This window comes from Scyliorhinus torazame, chromosome 3 (genome assembly GCF_047496885.1).
Source record: "Scyliorhinus torazame isolate Kashiwa2021f chromosome 3, sScyTor2.1, whole genome shotgun sequence".
Lineage (NCBI taxonomy): Eukaryota > Metazoa > Chordata > Chondrichthyes > Carcharhiniformes > Scyliorhinidae > Scyliorhinus > Scyliorhinus torazame.
In genome coordinates this window covers 326,827,173-326,842,651 of record NC_092709.1, presented here as the reverse complement: position 1 = coordinate 326,842,651, position 15,479 = coordinate 326,827,173, and the positions used below count along the sequence as shown (strand labels likewise).

The 15,479-nt window shown below is 44.5% G+C and overlaps 1 protein-coding gene across 7 annotated transcripts in view; it reads right to left on the bottom strand.

Annotated features, from left to right (window-relative positions):
* eif2ak3 (eukaryotic translation initiation factor 2-alpha kinase 3) overlaps nucleotides 1-15,479 on the bottom strand; it is a 113,250-nt gene that overhangs the window by 32,404 nt on the left and 65,367 nt on the right. For 3 of the 7 annotated variants that reach the window (XM_072497645.1, XM_072497643.1, XM_072497649.1), the window contains 5 exons: nucleotides 13,512-14,259; nucleotides 8,171-8,338; nucleotides 7,961-8,062; nucleotides 7,373-7,423; nucleotides 5,793-5,855 (listed from right to left, as the gene is read on the bottom strand). In XM_072497645.1, coding sequence (XP_072353746.1) covers nucleotides 5,793-5,855; nucleotides 7,373-7,423; nucleotides 7,961-8,062; nucleotides 8,171-8,338; nucleotides 13,512-14,259 — 1,132 coding nt within the window. The remainder of the gene's footprint in view (nucleotides 1-5,792; nucleotides 5,856-7,372; nucleotides 7,424-7,960; nucleotides 8,063-8,170; nucleotides 8,339-13,511; nucleotides 14,260-15,479) is intronic. The other 4 variants (XM_072497647.1, XM_072497644.1, XM_072497646.1 and 1 more) reach the window with 3 other exon arrangements.

The following is a 15,479-nucleotide window of genomic DNA, read 5'->3' as shown; positions in this document are numbered from 1 at the left end:
GCAAGAGGCTTGCTAATTCACCTGACTTCCATCATGTTTTATATAAAGATTGCTAAAAACCTCAGCTGAGTATTGTGCCCAATGCTGGGCAGAGCCTTAAGATGTTTGTAAAGGCTTTGGAGAGCACGCGGAGCTGAGTTATGTCAGAGTTTCAATTACCAGAGACTGGGGAAACTGCATTTGTTCTCCTCAAAGCAGGGAAGGGAATATTTAATAGGGGAAGTCGATATCACAATAGTTTTAATAACAGATGGGGAGAAACTGTTTCCATTGGTTGGAAGGTCAGCAACCAGAGTAAAATAACTAGTTAAAAAAAATGAGGAAAAATGTTTTCACTCATGAACTGTGATCAACAACTTACATTTATAAAGTGCCTTTAATGTAGTAAATTGAACCAAGATGCTTTGCAGGAGTATGAAACACAATTTGAAACCGAATCACGCAAGGTGATATTTCAAAGAGCAGCATCTTAAAGGAGGTAAGAGAAATTGAGAGGCAGAGGGGTTGGGGAGGAATTAGAGAGGTTAGGACTTAGGGGGCTGATGGTACTGCTATCAATGGGGGGGGGGGGGGCATATTCAGCAGGCTGGACAGCTGATTCATGATGCAGAGCAAAGCCAGCAGCACAGATTCAATCCCCATAACGGCGGAGGTCATTCATGAAGGCCCCGCCTTCTCAACCTTGCCCCTTGCCTGAGGTGCGGTGATCCTCAGGTTAAATCACCACCAGTCAGCTCTCCCCCTCAAAGGAGAAAGCAGAGAAAGCAGCCTGTGGTCATTTGGGACTCAGTTGTGGAACAATTAAAATCAGGAATGTTAAAGAGGCCAGAATTGGAGGAGTTCTGGCATTTTGAGGGTGAGGGAGCTGGAAGAGATCAGACAGAGGCTGTGGAAGAGACCATAGGCAGATTCAAAGGCAAAGATGAGAAATATAAATTGTGGCATTGCTGGACAGGGAGCCAGTAGGTCAGCGTTCAAGGGATTCTGCACAAGATAGGGTACAAAGTTTGGGATTTCTGTCAATTGCAAACTGGGAGACCAGCCCTGAGAGCCTTCGAAAAGTCAAGTCTAGTGGTAACTAAGCAGTGGATTACTCAAAATGGGGAAAAAAAGCATGGCTAAGGGGAAAGACCAGGAAGACACATTTAATTGACTGATCTGCCGAGGACCCAGCATGTGAACAATGGGCACAGTACCTTCCTTCTGCGCTGTATGACATTAACAATAATAATCCTTACTGTCACAAGTTGGCTTACATTAACACGATGAAGATAGTGTGAAAATCCCCTAGTCGCCACACTACGGTACCTATGATCGTATTGCCACTTAGAATATTCATGCACTACAGATTGATACTTCCAACAGCAACTTTAATCAACTATTTATAGCACTGTACTCGGGGCTGGTGCGCAACATGCAAGGCGATAGATTAAATGCACAAACATAACCACAGGGCAAAACAGCAGACCGAAATGTGGAAAGCGTTGAGCTGATGATAATTAACAGTTGAGGCTAAAGACGTCCCCCTGTGCTCACCATCTGTCAGCCACTCATTCACTTACACCATTCAGGTGGTTCAATGTTGAGGAATTAATTTTCTGACCAGGGGTTCTGTGACTAATTCTGCTCCTGCCAAAACAACTCTTCTAACCCCTCGAGCCAGCCCCAGTCGACAAAAATGTGAAATAGTCAGTGATGCTCAGAAGTTAACAGAAATCATGCACAAAATATCTGGCCACCAACTTCTGGAATGACATACTCCTAGCTTTGAGCTCATAATAGATGGTTATCGTCAATCGAACCACAGAATTCCTACAGTGCAGAAGGCTGTTTGGCCCATCGAGTCTGCACGAAGCATCTGAAAGAGCACCATACCCAGCGCCCCCCCTCCCCCTCCCCATAACCTAATCTGTGCATCCCTGGACAATTTGGTATGGTCAATCCACCTAACCTGCAAATCTTTGGATTGAGAGAGGAAACCCGAGAACCCGGCGGAAACCCACTCAGACATCCAAGGCCAGAATCAAACTCAAGTCTCTGTCACTGTGAGGGAGCAGTGCTAACTGTGGGCAGCACAATAGCACAGTGGGTACCACTGTTGCTTCACAGCTCGAGGTTCGATTCCCGGCTTGGGTCACTGTCTGTGTGGAGTCTGCACGTTCTCCCCGGGTCTGCGGGGGTTTCCTCCGGGTGCTCTGGTTTCTTCCCACAAGTCCTGAAAGACGTGCTCTCAGGTAATTTGGACATTCTGAATTCTCCCCGTGTACCCTAACAGGCACCAGAATGTGGCGACTAGAGGCTTTCCACAGTAACTTCATTGCAGTGTAAATATATGCCTTCTGGTGGCCACAAAGGTTATTATAAAAAGCCACTGTGCCACGGCGAGCTGATTGATATTTAAATATTTAATCATTAAGCAATACAGATATTCGTTTGCATACCTTGCCGACTATTGTGAGATTTATTATGGAGGTTAGGAAGTCACTGTGCATGTGCATAAATACATCTCAGTCGTCTGCATTATTCTAACCCCATTTTATTTACCACTGAAATGGACTTAATAAATAAGCCTCACTGTCTACAATCACAGATTATCACTTTATGAAGCCATTCACTTTTTATTCATCTCCACTTAGTGCAGCAAGAAACATTAAACTAATAGTTCATAACATTTTCATGGAAGATTGCCTCAAACCTCTGATGAACATAAGAGGATAAACAATCCATTGATTAAAAGCTAGTTCCAGAGTCAATTACAAATTGATTTTAAAATTCTCAGTGCGTGAATCTCTCTATGGCCCTATCTCTAATCTCATCCATCCCTAAAACTCTTGGAAGATCTCTGCGCTCCTCCAATTGCGGCATTTTGCACATCCTCAATTTCCACCTGGACCCAACGCCCTGGAATTCCCAGCTTATCCTGCTCCACCTTTCTCTTTTTGACATTCTTTCAAATTTACCTCCTTGGGTAGGTGACCAAAGAGAGGCCAGCTGTCCCAACAGCTCCTGCAGCTGAGTGTAAAATTTTGACAGACAATGAAATGATTTGGGGTGACCCACATGAAGAGATACCATTCAAACACAGGTCGGTGTTAGTTGAGGAAACATAGAAAATAGGTGCAGGAACAGGTCATTCGAGCCTGCACCACCATTCAATATGGTCATGATCTTGCAAATTCAGTATCCCACTCCTGCTTTCTCTCCATACACTTTGATCCCTTTAGCCGCAAGGGACACGCCCATCTCCCTCTTGAATATATCCAACAAATAATAATCTTTATTAGCATCATAAGTAGGCTTACATTAACACTGCAATGAAGTGACTGTGAAAAACTGAAAACCTGGCCCCAAGAGCTTTTTGCGGCAGAGGGTTCCACAAGTTCACAACTCCGAGAAGAAGTGCTTCCTCCTCCCATCCCGAATGGCTTACCCCTTATTCTTCAGCTGGGATTCCTAGTTCTGGACAGCCCCAGCATCGGAAACATTCTTCCTGCTTCTAGTCTGTCCAGTCCCATCAGGATTTTATATGTTTCTTTGAGATCCCCGCTCATTCTTCTAAACTTCAGTGAGTACAAGCCCAGTCGATCCAGTCTTTCTTCATATGTCTGTCCTGCCATCCCGGGAATTAGTCTGGTGAACCTTCGCTGGACACCCTCTACAACAAGCATGTCCTTTCTCAAGCTAGGAGACCAAAATTGCATTCAAGATGTGGTCTCACCAAAGCCCTGTACAACTGCAGCAAGACATCCCAACTCCTATACTTAAATCCTCTCACTATGAAGGCCCTGTTCCACCATGCCACCCAGGTCTCGTTGCACTTCACCTTTTCCTAAACTGGCACCATTCAGATAATATCCACTGGTTCACCCTTGTCCACTCTACTGGTCACATCCTCAAAATTCCAGAGGATTTGTCAAGCATGATTTCCCTTTAGTGAATCCATGCTGACTTGGACCAATCCTGTCCTCATTTTCCAAATGCTCAGTCATTTCTTCCTTAATAATCGATTCCAGCATTTTCCCCACCACCGATGACAGGCTGCTCGATCTAGAATTCCCTGTTTTCTCTCCCACATGGGGTTACATTAGCTATCCTCCAGTTTATTGGAACACTTCCAGAGTTGATAGAATGCTGGAAAATGATCACCAATGCATCCACTATTTCTAGGGCCACGTCTTTAAGTACTCTGGGATGCAGAGCATCAGGCCCTGGGGACTTATTGAGCTTTAATCCCATCAATTTCCCCAATACAATTTCCTGACATAGAATTTTTACATAGAATTTACAGTGCAGAAGGAGGCCATTCGGCCCATCGAGTCTGCACCGGCTCTTGGAAAGAGCACCCTACCCAAGGTCCACACCTCCACCCTATCCTCATAACCCAGTAACCCCACCCAAAACTAAGGGTAATTTTGGACACTAAGGGCAATTTATCACGGCCAATCCACCTCACCTGCACATCTTTGGACTGTGGAAGGAAACCGGAGCACCCGGAGGAAACCCACGCACACACGGGGAGGATGTGCAGACTCCGCACAGTCAGTGACCCAAGCCGGAATCGAACCTGGGACCCTGGAGCTGTGAAGCAATTGTGCTATCCACAATTTTACCGTGCTGACTAATAAGGAATTCCTTCAGTTCCTCCTTCATGCTAGACCCTCTGTCCCCAAGTATTTCCGGAAGGTTATTTGTGTCGTCCTTAGTGAAGACAGATCCAAAGTAATTGTTCAAATGGTCTGCCATCTCTTTGTTGCCCATTAGGATTCTAACTGTAAGGGACCTACATTTGTCTTCACCAATATTTTTCTTTTCACACATCTATAGAGACTTTTGCAGTCAGTTTTTAATGTTTTCTGCAAGCTTACTCTTGTAATCTATTTTCTCTTTCCTTGTGAGGGGCATAGACAGAGTGGATCGTCAGAGACTTTTTCCCAGGGTAGAGGGGTCAATTACTAGAGGGCACAGGTTTAAGGTGCGAGGGGCAAGGTTCAGAGTAGATGTACGAGGCAAGTTTTTTTTTATACAGAGGATAGTGGGTGCCTGGAACTCACTACCGGAGTAGATGGTGGAAGCAGAGACAATAGGGACGTTTAAGGGGCATCCTGACAAATACATGAATAGGATGGGAATAGAGGGATACGGACCCCGGGAGTGTAGAAGATTTTAGTTTAGACGGGCAGCATGGTCGACGCTGGCTTGGAGGGCCGGGGGGCCTGTTCCTGTGCTGCACTTTACTTTGTTCTAATTAAACCCTTTGTCTTCCCCAGCTGAATTTGAAATTTCTCCCAGTCCTCAGGCTTGCTGCTTTTTCCGGCCAATTTATAAGCCTTCTCTTTGGCTTTAACACTATCTCTGATTTTCCTATTTAACCATGGTTGAGCCACTTTCCCTGTCTTACTCCTGTGCCAGACAATTGTTGAAGTTCATCCATGTGTTCTTTAAATGTCTGTCATTGCCTATCCATCGTCAACCCCTTAAGTATCCTTTGTCAGCTTATCCTAGCCAATGCACGTCTCATACCTTCAAAGTTAGCTTTCTTTAAGTTCAGGACCCTAGTCTCAGACAGAAAGGGGTGCATGCCAGGTGACTGCAGTTGGCAAATGGATTTCATCCCAGCTTTCCATGTTGGAATTAAGTTCCAATAGCTGAAAGAACCCAGGATTCCTCACTCCTATTTAACAACTAGGTTTTTTAGAATCTTTCTCACACTGTCAACCTCTTAGGTGAGCACATTATATCAGACAGTGTCTGCACAATTAAATATCATTGGGTATTGTATGTTCAATACTTACCTCCTGGAGATATTCCTCAAGAAATAAAGGAGGGAACCTTAAATTCCGAACTCCTGTTAACGTCTGTAAAGGGAAAGGAATTATTTAATCATCAAAAACAATCCTTGGAATTCAGGGGTGATTCAATGAGCAAACACACTGTTGTGCAATCAATGCAGGCGTGAGTTGTTGGAGGTTGGATACTTGATGTACACAGCAATAACTAGTGTCAATCAGGACAGCAGTGGGAGCGGCAAAGTTAATGAACAAAAGACAAAGCCACAAATTGAGCCAAAATCTCTGTCCCAATGCCTCACTTCGGAAGCAAAGCCTTTTGGCCTGTTCCCTGGTTGTCCCTCATCACCTCTGTCCTTCTTTCAAAATGCTTCTCAAAACCCAAAGCTTTGGCTCAACGGCACCCTTTTTCTGGTGGCCCACTCCCTCTCATTTGGGGAGATGGTGGCTTTGTGGCATTGTCATTGGTCTGGTAATCCAGAGGACCAGGCAAATGCTCTGGTGACATGAGTTCAAATCCCACCATAACAGCTGGTGGAATTCAAACTCAAAAAAACAACTGAATATAAAGCTAGTTTCAGTAATGGCGACCTTGAAATTATCATAAAATTCCATCTGGTTCACTAATGTCCTTCAGGAAAGAAAATCTGCCATCCTTACCTGGTCTGGTTTACATGTGACTCCAGACCCACAGCAATGTGGTTGATTCTTAACCACCCTCTGCAACAGCTGAGCCAACCACTCGGTTCAAAGACAAGTCGGGATGGGCAACAAATGCTGGGCTTGGTCAGCAGTGCCCACATCCCGTGGAAGCATTGAAAAATAGGAATATGCAATTAAGAGAACTGCATAGATTGTATGGAAATCTACATTTGAATCTGCTGAAAATAACTGCACTGATGAGCTGAGAAACATAGAAACATGCAAAATAGGAAGGAGGCCATTCGGCCCTTCGAGCCTGCTCCGCCATTCATTATGATCATGGCTGATCTTCCAACTCAATAGCCTGATCCCGTTTTCCTCCCATATCCTTCAATCCCTTTCGCCCCAAGTGCTGTATCTAACCGTTTCTTGAAAAGAGACAATGTTTTGGTCTCAGCTACCTCTGTAGTAATGAATTCCACAGGCTCACCACTCTCTGGGTGAAAACATTTCTCATCTGTCCTAAATGGTCTACCGCGTATCCTCAGACTGTGGTCCCAGGTTCTGGACATACCCACCATAGGGGACATCCTTCTTGCAACTACCCTGTCTCGTCATGTTAGAATTTTATAGGTTTCTATGAGATCCCCCATCATTCTTCTGAACTCCAGCGAATACAATCCTAACTGACTCAATCTCTCCTCATACGTCAGTCCCGCCATCCCAGGAATCAGTCTGGTAAACCTTCGCTGCACACCCTCCACAGTAAGAACATCCTTCCTCAGAGAAGGAGATCAAAACTGCACACAATATTCCAGGTGTGGCCTCACCAAGACCGTGTTTAATTGCAGAACCTCATCCTTGCTCCTGTACTTCAATCCTCTCACTATGAAGGCCAACATACCGTTTGCCATCTTCACCGCCTGCTGGACCTGCATGCTTACCTTCAGCTGGGGTCCGAGCACCGAACCCTGCAGTACCCCACTAGTCACTGCCTGCCAATTTGAAAAAGACCAGTTAATTCCTACTCTGTTTCCTGTCTGACAACCAGTTTTCTATCCATCTCAATACACTATCCCGCATCCCATACGCTTTAATTTTCCACACCTTCTGCCTTGCCCAGGTATTGCAGCAAGTTGGTCCCTAACAAATTTAAAAAAAAACATTTTTTTAAATAATCTTTATTGTCACCAAGTAGGCTTACATTAACACTGCAATGAAGTTACTATGGAAAGCCCCAAGTCACCACATTCCGGCGCCTGTTCGGGTACACCGAGGGAGAATTCAGAATGTCCAAATTACTTAACAGCAAGTCGCTCGGGACTTGTGGGAGGAAACCGGAGCACCCGGAGGAAACCCACGCAGACACAGGGAGAACGTGCAGATTCCGCAGACAGTGATCCAAGCCGGGAATCGAACCTGGGTCCCTGGAGCTGAGAAGCAACAGTGCTACCCAGGTGCTACTGTGCCTGCCCTTAATGGCTCAATCCATTGGTAAACAGAAAAGTTGCACATTCTGCAGGAACATTTACCTGGACTCTCTCCATTTGCGTGCTGAATGGATACAATAACTCAAACAGGATCAGGCCCAAAGAAAATATGTCCACTTTATGAGAGTAAGTGTTTCCAGATATCTACAAAGCACAAAGACTTATTTTTAAATATATATATATCTATATATATATAGCCATAATTTCCATTTACCAGATGTACTGGAAAATATTGTGAATGACTTTACTGACCTGCTCTGGGCTCATATAGAGCTTAGTGCCCACTTGTCCCGTGTGTCTTGCATACACTGGCATTGGTGTAAGTGTAGACCCTTCCTCTTCCTCTTGGTCCATTGCAGTCACCAGCCCAAAGTCACCCACTTTCACCACATCATCCAACGTAAAGAAAATATTTGAAGGCTTCAAAGGGAAATGAAGAAAGGAGGCCATTTCAAATAAGAGTCCTTGAAACATGGTGACCGTTGAGTGAAACGGTCAAAAGAAATGTAAGTAAAATTTTGAATGCAACAAAATTAAATCTTTTCCAAAAGTCGCAAGGTTTTGTGCCACCCCAGTTTAAGAGTGCTTTGCAATGCGCTATTTAAACAATACAAATTCTGCAATAGGAGAGTAGGAGTGATGCTGTTTATCAACAATTCCAGTGTTCAGCTCAATTCTCATCTCTTCTGCTAATGATTGGATCCATGAGAGCCAACAGCATATCATTCAAAACAAGGCTGAAGGGCAACAGAAAGCATCCATAAGACCATAAGACATAGGAGCAGAATTAGGCCACTCGAGTCTGCTCCGCCATTCAATCATGGCTGATATTTTCTCATTCCCCTTCTCCTGCCTTCTCCCCAGAACCTCTGATCTCCTTATTAATCAAGAACCTATCTATCTCTGTCTTAAAGACACTCAGTGAATTGGCCTCCACAGCCTTCTGCAGCAAAGAGTTCCACAGATTCACCACCCTCGCTGAAGAAATTCCTCCTCATCTCGGTTTTAGATGATCGCCCCTTTAATCTGAGATGGTGTCTACTGGTTCTAGTTTTTCCGACAAGTGGAAACATCCTCTCCACGTCCACTCTATCCAAGCCATGCGGTATCCTGTAAGTTTCAATAAGATCCCCCCTCATCCTTCTAAACTCCAGAGTCCTCAACCCCGTTCCTCATACGACAAGCTCTTCATTCCAGGGATGATTCTTGTGAACGTCCTCTGGACCCTTTCAAAGACTAGCACATCCTTCCTTAAATACGGGGCCCAAAACTGCTCACAATACCCCAAATGGGGTCTGACCAGAGCCCTTGTATAGCCTCAGGAGTACATCCCTGGTTTTGTATTCTAGCCCTCTCGACATGAATGCTAACATTGCATTTGCCTTCCGAACTGCCGACTAAACTGCACGTTAACCTTACGAGAACCGTGAACAAGGACTCCCAAGTCCCTTTGTAGGTCTGATTTCCTAAGCATCTCCCCATTTAGAAAATAGTCTATGCCTCCATTCTTCCTTCCAAAGTCCATATGCTCACACTTTTCCACATTGTATTCCATCTGCCACTTCTTTGCCCATTCTCCTAGCCTGTCCAAGTCCATATCATTCAAGGTGACAGGTAATGATCATCACACCCACAAACTGGCCATAACGTTCCAGTCTTCTCTAGACTCGGGGAGGGGGGGCTGAAAAATTGCAAATGTTACACCCTTATTCAAAAAGAGCTGCAAGGATGGATAGGCCCAGAAATTACAGGCCAGTTAGTTTAACACCAGTGGTGGGCAAGCTTCTCAAAACAATTATTCAGGATAGAATTAGGAGTCAGATGGAAAAATGTGGGTTGATTAGGAAGAGTCGGCATGGATTTCTAAAGGAGAAATCGCGATCAACTAACTGTCTGGACAGACAATATAAAATAAGGGGTAAAATTCTTAAGGGGGTGCAGCAGCAAAGGGACCTGGTGTGTATATGTGCTTAGGTCATTGAAAGTGGCAGGACAGGTGGAGAGGAGGAAATGTTGTACAAGAACTTTGACATAGTGCCACACAACAGACTTTTGAGAAAAGTTATGGAATAAAAGGGACAGGAGGAACTTAGTCATTAGGAGAAGTAAGCAATTCAGCCCCTTGAGCCTGCTCCGCCATTCAATCAGATAATAGCTGATTTGTTGCTGGTCTTAAAGGCACCTCCCTATCTGTTCCCCATGTTCCTTTAACCCGTTTTTCATTTCAATCAGAAATGTATCTATGTCCCTCTTGAAACCATTTAATTATTCGGCCTCCACTGCACTATGGGCAACGAGTTTCATAAATTCACCCTCTGCAAGAAGTAGTTCCTCCTCATTTCAGTTTTAAAACTACCGCCTCTCAACCTATATCTATGACCTCTTGTTCTAGATTGCCCCACAAGGAGGAACATTGGATCTATGTTTACTTTATCAATCCCTTTTAGTATTTTAGATACCTCAGATCCCCTATCATCCTTCTAAACTCCGGCGAGCAACATGGATACAAAATTGGCTAAATAATAGGAGGCAGAGAGTAATGGTCAATGGCTATTTTTGGGTGGTGTAGCCATTAAGATGGCCACCTGCAAAGGACCATGGGAATTATGGCCAACCCAGGACTCAGACAGATACAGAGCCTATGTGTATCTGAAACACAGGTAACCAGACCTGATCGAAACCCCCGCTCGTTGGCAATTTAATGGCCCATTTTCCCAGGACAATAGAACTCCAATCAAGAAACCGGTACAGCCACAGACTGATCGGCGCCACTCTCCTTACTCAGAAAGCCCAACTGCCAAGGTCAATGACCGCTAAGGTCCCGCCCAGCCACCAAGGCACCCACCCCTTTATTGGTCAAAATCGAAGACAGTGATCAGAGCCCTGTCAAACTATTGGGTCCAAGATTAAGGACCGCCCCAAAGAGTGCAAAATCCCAGAGGGATAAAAGAGAGCACAGCCATGTGTTCTGTCTCTTTTGGATCCGGCCTGTGCCAACCCAATTGCAGCAGGAACAGCCAACCAAGTTCAAGACCAACGATCACTACCTGACGGATGAGCCCAGCAGAGACAGAGCCACTTTCTTCGAACCAGCCAAGTGAAATCCAGATAAAGGCCTTATCCATTTGCTCAGTGCCGGTTGCCCTGAAGTTAAATATAGGTTATTGTAGCTGATAGGTGTAGTTTAACTCGTAGTAGATATTGTGTTTGCATGTCGAGATAACTCTTGTGTATGTAAATGAACCATCTTTTGAACTAACTAACTGGTTGTGTGGTCATTTGATCGATATACGGGAAGACTTGTGGCTCACCATTATTAATAGAGCAACAGTGGGGTGTGTGGGGAAGGTCGGTATTGGGACTGTTGGTTTTCCGGATATATATTAATGATCTAGATCTTGGCATGTATGAGACAATTTCAAAGTTTGCGGGTGATACTGTGAAGACGACAGTGTAGAGCTTCCAAGAACAGACAAATTGGTAGTGTTTACAGATAGGTGGTAGATGACGTCAGTCGCTTCAACAATGATATCCTTCTAATAATACATTTTGTCAACTTTAGGTCCTTGATGTTGCCCTACTGCTCATGTCCATTAAATTAATGTGCTGAAACTACGGTGCCAATCAGCTGCTTCAGTGCTTAAAAAATGGCAGATTCTCGACTGAGAACAGACAGGAACTTTCTCATTTCTGTTCAAGTTACCAGCTCTGTCACGAGGGACACATGCTTGCTCCCATGTTTGGACTTAAAAACGAGAATTATCCATGTTGGCAGCCAAGAGATTTGAAAGGATCTAAAGTATTTGCCAAAGGAAACAAAAATGGGAAGAAAGAGTTTTGCCCCAAGTTTAGACAGTTTAAATGGAATTTGGGAGGGGGGTAGGGAGCACGCATTTCAAAAATACACATTCAACACAAACTCGACTTGTTTTGTTAGGATCCACTGGAATATAGCATAAAATAAGCCCACACTCCTCTCTCTACTCTATAATATCAATTCAGCACATAAAGCACCACTGCATAACTCCTCAAAGGCATATTGCATTAAAGTTACTTGTACTGTAATTCCAACACAAAATAGGACACTCGAATGTCAATCGAAAATATAATTCCACACTGCTCTTGCACAGAAACATCAGAGCATTTTTCAACACCAGGCAAGAGCGAAACACGGACAGGAAGAGGAGTCATACAGACGCAAAACATCAACTCTTTCTCTCCCAACAGATTTGCTGAGATTTTCCAGCAATTTCTGTTTTTATTATGGACAGGAAGAGGTGCAAACAAGATTGAGACTGAAGAGAGGGAGTCAACAGACACATGTGCTGAGAGGGGGCAGCACAGTTCATTATGCAAGTAGTTAATACGGTTTAGTTCCAAAAACACAGACAAAAACCACCAGAGATGAATGCTTCCATAGCAGAAGGGCATCTTCAAAGCAAATGGTGAGTTTAAGCCAAGTGACAGTTAGTCAAGCTGGTAAAAGGGGTACTCAGGACTGCAGCTAAGCAGTTCTACTTCACACACAATGAGAACTGACAGCCAGGTAGGTAGGGGGCGGGGAGAGAGAGAGAGAAAAGAGACAGATTACAGGATTCGTCTGGATACGTCAACTAAAATGGGCCAAATACCATTCACCCATCACCCCTGTGCTTATGATCTACACCAGCTCCCAGTTAAACAACACTTCGAATTGAAAATTTCCATTCCTATTTTCAAATCCTCCCATGTCCTAGCCCCCCTCCTCCTCCCGTCCCACAAGCCCCATATCTGTGCTTCTCGCCTCCAGGCCAGGCTTTACCACCATTGGTTTGCCTCGTCCTGGGGGGCTGGATGCTGGGACCATCCGCGCCCCCCAACCTCAGGTTAACACAGGGCATTTTTAAGCTAGTTTTTATCGCATCTGTCACAACTGTGAAAACTGATCGCAAATGTACTTTCTAATCACATTCGGTTCAAGGATGCATTTTATTTGTATCTATTTTGGTAGATACAATTGCGTACTTGGGTTGTGCGTTTGATATGTTTGTCTGTCATGAATGAAAATTTTCAATTAAAGTATTTTTTTTTTTTACATCTGTGCTTCTCGAATTGTGGTCTTTTGAACATTCTGAAATGAAATGAAAATCGCTTATTGTCACAAGTAGGCTTCAAATGAAGTTACTGTGAAAAGCCCCTAGTCGCCACATTCCGGCGCCTGTTCGGGGAGGCTGTTACGGGAATTGAACCGTGCTGCTGGCCTGCCTTGGTCTGCTTTCAAAGCCAGCGATTTAGCCCTGTGCGAAACAGACCCTGCTCATTCTAACTGCTCCACCACTGGTGGTTCCGCCTTCAGCTACCTGGGCCCCAAGCTCTGGAATACCTGCCCATTTCTCCTTTCAGGCACTCCTTAAAACTTACCTTTTTGACCGACACCCAAAAATATTAACCGGTATTCTCCAGTTTCATAATTAAGTGCTTACAGAATTTCGAGAGTTTCAAATCATACCCTTTTCACAGGTAAGGCAGACAAAGCATGAGAAGTTCACATGCCCACCCCACCCCTTTAAGGATTTAGTGGCAACATTGCGGCCTGTGCTTAAGTTTACAATACCTTAAGATCCCGGTGCATTAGTCCTTTGATGTGCAAGAAGCAGACAGCATCAGCCATTTGTAAAAATATCTGTAGACATTCAGTCCGATCCCGGTCCTCCATTTGGCATCGGACGCTCATCCAGTCTTTCACAGTCTCTTTCCTGCAGAGCTGCATCTGAATGTACAAGTAAACTTTAGGCGAGTTTGGTTTTGCTTTCTCCTCTGGGTTTTTGCACGGGCCCAGATTTAACGAGGTGGGTCTTGGCGGGGAACTTGATAAAATATTGCTGGAAACCAGACTCTCAGTTCTGCCCTCCGTGTCTAACCGGGAGGCAGTGGTATGTTTCTCACCACAGCTCATACTGTGGCATGATGGTTCCAAGTCTAGATCGTGCTCGGATGCTCGGTCACAGCCAGAATCTTCAAATATCACATCAAAAGACGTGGTCCTGTCCTCGTTCACAAGACTTCCGGCAGCTGAAGGGAATACTTCGAAGGAATGGGCCAGGTCAGAATTGCCCTCGCTTTCAGCTTCTGACAGAAGACTATCTTGGCCACAGTGGGGGTGCTCTCCCAGAGGCTGGCTGAAGTCTGTGGCGAGGTCCAAACATACACAGGGCTCCGAAGAAGAAGGCTGATCGGCAGCAGTCACAGAGCAGGAACGGAAATTCACCAAAGGCACAGAGCTCCCTGAACAGTTTCCCGCAACTGGAAGCTTTGGTCGGTTGATAGAGGGAATATCTGGAGAACTCGCAGGCCATTCGGTACTGGGAAAGTCAAAGAAAATATAGAATGAAACGCAAGATCACTCTGCCTGGTAATTAAATCATACCACAACATTAAACAAAAATGACACTTGCCATTGCAAACATGAACACACAGGAGCATAATGCCATTAAAAAGTGAGACAAAAAACATGACAGGAGGAAGAAAGTGTGCACCCAAATGCAGTTACATAGTTATATATAGCCTGTATTTGTAAACAAAATTTGCACTAAGCAAAGACAATGAATTCTAATGGATAGCAGAAATTGATGAATGGACAGAACAAAGAACAAAGAAAAGTACAGCATAGGAACAGGCCCTTCAGCCCTCCAAGCCTGTGCCGACCATGATGCCCTAACTAAAAACAAAACCGTCTGACCTTACTCTGTCCGTATTCCTCTATTTCCTCCCTATTCATGTATCCATCCAGATGCCTCTTAAATGTTACTAATGTGCCTGCTTCCACCACATCCTCTGGCAGCACAGTCCAAGCACCCACCACTCTTGAGTGAAAAGCTTACCCCACACATCTCCCTTAAACTTTCCCTCTCTCACCTTGAACCTGTGCCCCCTTGTAATTGACACTTCCACCCTTGGAAAAAGCCTCTGACTATCCACCCTGTCTTTGCCACTCAATTTTGTAGACCACTATCAGGTCTCCCCTCAGTCTTTTCAGTGAAAACAATTCTAGTTGATTCAACCTCTCCTCATAACCAACACCCTCGAGACCAGGCGACATCCTGGTGAACCTTCTTCGCACTCTCTCCAAAGCTTCCATGTCTTTCTGATAATGTGGCGACCAGAACTGCAAGGTATATGGATTTATTGTCTAGTGAGCCAAATACTCGGTACAAAGATACTTAGTGGTCCAGGCAAACAAACTATTTAAACAGCTGCTTGTAGATGCGAAAAAGGCCAATGGGATGGTAGATGGCAAAATGAAGTACAGAAGCGAAGAACTGCTACTGCAAAGACAAAAAAAGCATTAAGACAGCATTTGGCACATTAGACTTAATTCTGGATATCTCTACTTGAGGAGAAATTGGCCTTGGAGAGAGTTCAATAATAAGTCAGTGACGATCCTGTGATGAAGAGATTGGACTGTGAAAAGACACTAGATAATTATGGATAGAGTTCTTTGGACATGAGCTTGACAAAGGAGAGACATGGCCAAAGTGTTTTAAAAATGAAAAAAACTGTCACATCAGATAAAGAACAGATC